General features: G+C 45.4%; 1 protein-coding gene across 1 annotated transcript in view; it reads right to left on the bottom strand.

Moving 5' to 3' along the window:
• LOC104941620 (sperm-associated antigen 6) overlaps nt 1-4,810 on the bottom strand; it is a gene marked incomplete at its 5' end in the record, with an annotated part of 15,614 nt that extends 10,804 nt beyond the window's left edge. Inside the window, 7 exons of the mRNA XM_010766751.1 lie at nt 95-262; nt 2,113-2,229; nt 2,921-3,112; nt 3,226-3,378; nt 3,454-3,627; nt 4,153-4,358; nt 4,627-4,810. Of these exons, the coding sequence (XP_010765053.1) occupies nt 95-262; nt 2,113-2,229; nt 2,921-3,112; nt 3,226-3,378; nt 3,454-3,627; nt 4,153-4,358; nt 4,627-4,810 (1,194 nt within the window). The remainder of the gene's footprint in view (nt 1-94; nt 263-2,112; nt 2,230-2,920; nt 3,113-3,225; nt 3,379-3,453; nt 3,628-4,152; nt 4,359-4,626) is intronic.
• Nucleotides 4,811-5,883: the final 1,073 nt, after the last annotated feature.

Genomic DNA, 5,883 nt, shown 5'->3' with positions numbered 1-5,883 from the left:
TTTACCGGTAATTACCGGCTAACGGGAACTCTGACACAGGGGTTTGATGTTAACAAAGTGTGTGTGTGTGTGTGTGTGTGTGTGTGTGTGTGTGTGTGTGTGGGAGAGACACACACCTGACGATCTCCTCGGGGAAGCAGCTGTTGATGTTGTTGATGTGATCCTGCAGAGGGGAGCCGGGCTCCGCCTCGATCTCCTGGAGCTTCTTCAGACCTCCGCTGGTCACAAACAGCCGGCGAGCCTTGCTGTCATGAGGGAGCACCTGAGAGGAGAGGAAACGCAGGTATCACATCCAAACCAACAACTCTAAAGGCCCGGACACACCAATCTGACAACAAAGAACTGACACAGACGGACCCCGACTGCTGCGTCGCTGCGTTTTGGCCATGTGTTGCACTGGAACACACCGCAAAGACTTCTGCCGACGGCCAAGTAGCACGTACGAACTGCGCATGCGTGAGTGGCAATAACTCTCCTTACCAGCAGGCGGCGGTTGTGTGTATTCGTCAGTCAAAAGAGGCAACAACCGGAAGCCAGACTGCGTGATAACCGAGAGAAGAAGAACAGACTGTGTGATTTAAACAAACAACAAATAGCGTGTTCCATTTTCACTCTACAGCGAGAAACTCACGGGGCTTTCCCGAACCTGTGTCGAGAGCTGGAGTTCAATGAAATCTCAGATTTGCCTTCTTAATAGTTTGTTTGGGTCCCTCACTTCCGTTTCGCCTCTCATGCACTCGCTCGCTGAACAGCCAATCAGAGTGATTTCTTTTGCCGACTGCCTTTGGCCGACTGCCCGCCAATTCAACGTGTTGAATCGGCCGAAAAGGCGTCGGCACGGCTGAAAAGGCCCGACGGTGCGGGACCCACCAATCTGAGTAGGGCGTGTCGACGCTCATCGTCGGCCTGACGCCCACCGACGCCGATAATCGGCCCGGTGTGTCCGTGCCTTTAGAAACCTGACATTCATTTAGATTCTGGGCCATTTTGAATCGGCCCTCAGCTAATTCAAAAAGTTATAATGCAGCACGGCCCTCAAATGAAACTTGTGCTTGTCTTGTACTTCTTACATATAGATACAAACAGATATTACTCATTAGTATTCATTTGTTAATGAGCCCACTTCTCAAATAAATTCAGTCAATTAAAGTTGAAAACATGTTCTAACAAATCTAAGCTGATAAGAAGAAAAGCCCAATAACTTAAGCTTCAAATGTACCCTTCATATTTCCTCTTATGATAATCAATCTGAGCTTCTGTTGTAAGGAATGAGCTGCCCTCTGGAGAGCTGTGATTTAGGATGATTTGATTTTGCTGACCTATAGCTGAACTTATGAGGCAGTATACCTCTAGTGAGTGGCCCCGCCCTTCGTATATTTTTCTGTATTTGGCCACCCCTGATTTAGATTTCCCTTTTTGAAGCAGATTCCTGTTGTGTTTAGGGATGGGTATCGTTAAGGTTTTAACGGTACTACTACTACTACTTTTATCGATACCGCTTATCGATCCGGTCTTTTATCGGTTCTTTTGGAGAAAAAAATATGGTAAACTGACTAAACAAATTGTGAACAAAATGAACATTGCTTTTTATTTAAATGAAATGCATAATATTTCACATAAAAAGAAACAACAATGTTTTAACAAATCGTATTAAAAAGAATCTGCCCTTACATGCTAAACTCTTATTGCACTTTTGGTAACGACTAACGAGCATTGTCCACATCGAGACGGGTAAAGTTTAACCACATCTTGGACCGCCATCTCCTCCGTGTATGTGTGTTGCTGCATGTAGCAGAGCGTGTGTGTGTAAACTGCCCCGCTCCCTCGCGCACAGACGGGGAGAGAGATCTCTCGTCTGGATTGGAAAGATCGAAAATACTAAACAGACGCATTTTGCAGTCTTTTTGCGTATTAGAAACGGAGTTTGCGAAACTAAAACTGCAATATAATGTTTGTGTAGCAATAATACATATGACATATTTTACATCTACATTTACTATCGTCTCCAGTACCGATAAAAAGACCGATAACGTCGGAGCTTAACGGTACCACGGTCTTTAATAATTCAGCCCCGGGGCTCGGTACCCATCCCTAGTTGTGTTGGACTCTCACCTTGCTGAACTGGCAGACCACGTGTTTGAGGATGTTGCTGGGAACATCGTAGAGGAGCGGCTCCAGACCCGGCAGGTAGGTGCACTTCTGCAGAATGCTCTTCAGGGCCTTCTTACTCTGAAACACGAGGAATTACATTCTACTGTATACATTCAAACTGTTGTTTCAGCTTTTTACCAAGTGATACCTGCAGACCAGTGAGATCAAAATATCTCCATGTTTGGCTTTAAAAATGTGCAGTCGTTGCCTCACTGTTATTGAGAGCGTGTCAATATACTTAATACATAAGTGATAGTTGTTGTACGGTGGCCCTAAGAGCTCATTGCACCCAACATCTTGTGTTGCTTACTTCGTCTCTAGTTACATTTCATCAGCATCATTTGCTGTTGTGTGTTTCAGCTGCTTTGTTTTTATATTGCAAACAAATACGTTCTGAAATGCATTACTTATTGTCAGCTGCAACCATTTCGGCTTTGTGCATATTGCGGTGTTTGGTAGTCTTCGACATGTTTATACAAACAAGTCATTTTATTTTATTCTAAAATGAAGCAACTGCACAAAAATTAATTTCCCCTCGGAAAAAAACATTATTTTAGATTCTTACTCTCTATTGCAGAGTTGTGAAATTTGTGTAGATGTTTTTTCCTTTTATTGCTTAATTTGCAGCTCTTTGAGCTCTCGGGACCAAAGCAGATAAAACTAAAAGCCCATATATGTATGTTTTTGAGATATTCAACAGTTCACTCTGATTTCAGGTGTGACCCCTGCTGAGAGCCTCGTCATTGAAGCGTCCCTCTGCTGCTCTTACTTTGGCCTGCAGGTCCTCGGAGCTGCTGGCCTCCATGTACAGCTCCAGCAGTTTGCTCAGGAGGTTGGAGGTGGCCACCGCCTTGGCGTGCTCAGGGCTGTGGTGTCCAATCTGTCCGATGGACCAGGCTATGGCCGCCTTGATGTGGTGCTCGGGCTCCTCGGACATACACAGGGCCAGCTGTGGCACCCCCTGCAGGACAGGAGGACAAACAGGACTCGGTGAGTGTGACCCACATACTGGACCTGCTGGTTGTACTGCTGCTGTCACATGGCTCATGGAGAGGGATCACACGAGATTAACACCTTGGAGAGGATGACAGCCATGGCCAGGTTCTCGCTGTGAGCCGCCACATATCCCAGCATCATGATCCCCGGCAGCCGCAGGTTTCCACTGGACTCGCCCAGGAAGTCGATCACAGCTGCCATGCCTCCACAGTTCACGATCACCTGGGACAGCTGCAAACACACTTCGCACATTACTCTGGCTCCTGCATGTTTGTGCCTTCAGTGAACGAGTGTGTGCTGCAGTACCTCTGGTGTGTGTTTCACCACCTCCCTCATCAGAGTGGTGACGTTCTTTCTCACGTACTCATCAGGGTCTTTGAGGCAGGCGACGGCTGCAGGGAACACCTCCGCCTCAATCACCATCTCCGCCAGGCTGACCGAGTGCTTAGTGATCTGACTGAGGGCGGAGAACACCTGCCTCTACAGGGACAAGAAATAGGGCTGCATTCATTCTAGAGCTCGTTTATAGTTTATACCGTTTTGCACAACAAGTCAGCATATATGTGGAAATGAGTCTGCTCTCTATTCAATATCTGGTACTTCTGCTTAATATAATATATATAAATGGTGTGTACATTTTTGATCATTTTTCCAAGACAAAAGGCAGAACTTAGTATGATCGTGTTGCTTGCAAGATCTGTAACATGCACTAACATGTTTGGGATTCTTTTCTAGCAGGTTTTTCGATGTGATACTACAATTGTTTTTGTATTTCAAGTAAAAAAAACGGGAGAATATATTTTATTTAAATGAAGTCTGGTGGAGAAATGTTTCTTATTCGTGATAGTCTTTCAATAAAGCCTTTTGAATCTCTTCATTTCATTCACAAAGTATCTCATGACAGTCTGGCAGGGCAAGATGTTTGTTAAATGGGTAACTGAAGATAAAACACTAACATATAGAGCCTCATATAATAGGTAAAACGTGTTCTTTGAGCTGGCCTACCTTGAGCTTGGCGTCAGGGCTGAGGATCATCTGGGCCAGGTGTGCGATGGCTCCGTTGTCAACCACGGTCTGGGCCAGCTCCGGGGAGTGTTTGGAGATGTCACTGAGGGTGGAGGCCGCGATGCGTTTGAGGGCCATCTCCGGCTCCAGAAGACAAAGCACCAGGAGGGGCACGGCGCCGGCATCCACCACCGACTGAGACAACTCTGCACCAAGAGGGAAGGGGTGGGAAGCAGAGAACAAACACTCAAAGGTCACCTATTACTTTTTCATGTCTCTTCTACATCAACATGTTTCATTTCAGGAAAAAAGATTCGCTCACTTTTTGTCCTGATCCATTTATATAAAAACCTGTCTGAAAATGAGCTGATCAGATTTTGGCCCCTTTGTGATGTCATAACGACTTGGCTTGTAAAACCATTAGCCAATCACGAACCAAGGTAGACCAATAGAAATCTAAGAATGTGTTTTTACGTGCGTCGTGCCGGGCGATGTAGTTGAGAGCCCAGGCAGCCGCTTCCTTCACGCCGGGGTCGAACTCCTCCAGGCAGAGCACCAGAGCGTCGACCCCCCCGCAGGCCAGCACCGCCTGGGCCAGCTCGGGGGTGTGTTTGGCAACGGCTCGCAGAACGAAGGCTGCTGCTTTCTTATAGAACCTCTGCGTACAAACATACAAAGATACTCTTACATTCATGGTCTCTCTTAAGACGTTACTTACGATTGAAATACAAGTCAGTTATATTGTCCCATGATTTGGTACATTTATAACATTGTCCTTTGCAATTTAATGCCAATATTGTATGACATACTATACTTACAATTCATTATAACAATTTATAAAATAAACCATTCCATGGATTTGTTTTCTTCAACATTATGACTTTTTGTGTTTTTTTCTGATATTTTTTAATATACAAAAACTTTTTTTCAACATACTGTGTTTATATAATGATTTTTGCATATTTTCCAGATACTGAGTGATGTTGTTTATTGGCTACTGACATAATTTATATTGTCGTTTTTTATGCACACCATTATATCTTGTTTTCTGGATACTAAACTGTCAGTTTTTGCATTTCTTCGACATACCATGCTGTTTTTTTTTTACTTCGACATAGTATACTATTTTTGTCCCACTTTTTTCGACCTACGATAGATATCGTGTCTTATTTTGACATATGCTATTGTAGCGACCCTGATAGGAGGCTGAGGGTGTCACTCAGGCATCCCCCGTCTCCAGGGTTGGCTCCAGAACAAATCGAATGGGGGGGCAATCATTTACCACGGGGGGGCACACACATGCTGTAAAGTCTCTTGTCTCTCACACACACAGCACTGCACGCTTCATTAAGCCAAGTCTCTCTCTCTCTCTCTCTCTCACACACACACACACACACACACACACACACACACACACACACACACACACACACACACACACACACACACACACACACACACACCTGAAAGTGTGTTATGTAGCACCCTCTGTTGTTGTTACCTATTTCCGCCAGCGGGTCATATTGACCCCACCCCTTTTCACATAAACATGACGTGTTGCTATAGCAACGCCTTTTGTCTACTGCGGTTCCGACTACTGATTGTAGTGAATGAGTGCACTCCCGCTCACCGGAGACTGCTCGCGCTGCGCTCCGCAGCAAACAGCTGTGGGGCGATTTGAAAGTACGTTATGCTGGCCGGGGTGTCTAAATAATGCTTCCGGGCCAGCGG

This window comes from Notothenia coriiceps, unplaced genomic scaffold (genome assembly GCF_000735185.1).
Source record: "Notothenia coriiceps isolate Sejong01 unplaced genomic scaffold, NC01 NC01_scaffold00003528, whole genome shotgun sequence".
In the NCBI taxonomy this organism is placed as follows: domain Eukaryota; kingdom Metazoa; phylum Chordata; class Actinopteri; order Perciformes; family Nototheniidae; genus Notothenia; species Notothenia coriiceps.
The sequence above is the reverse complement of the archived record's forward strand: the minus strand, read 5'-3'. Positions and strand labels throughout refer to the sequence as shown.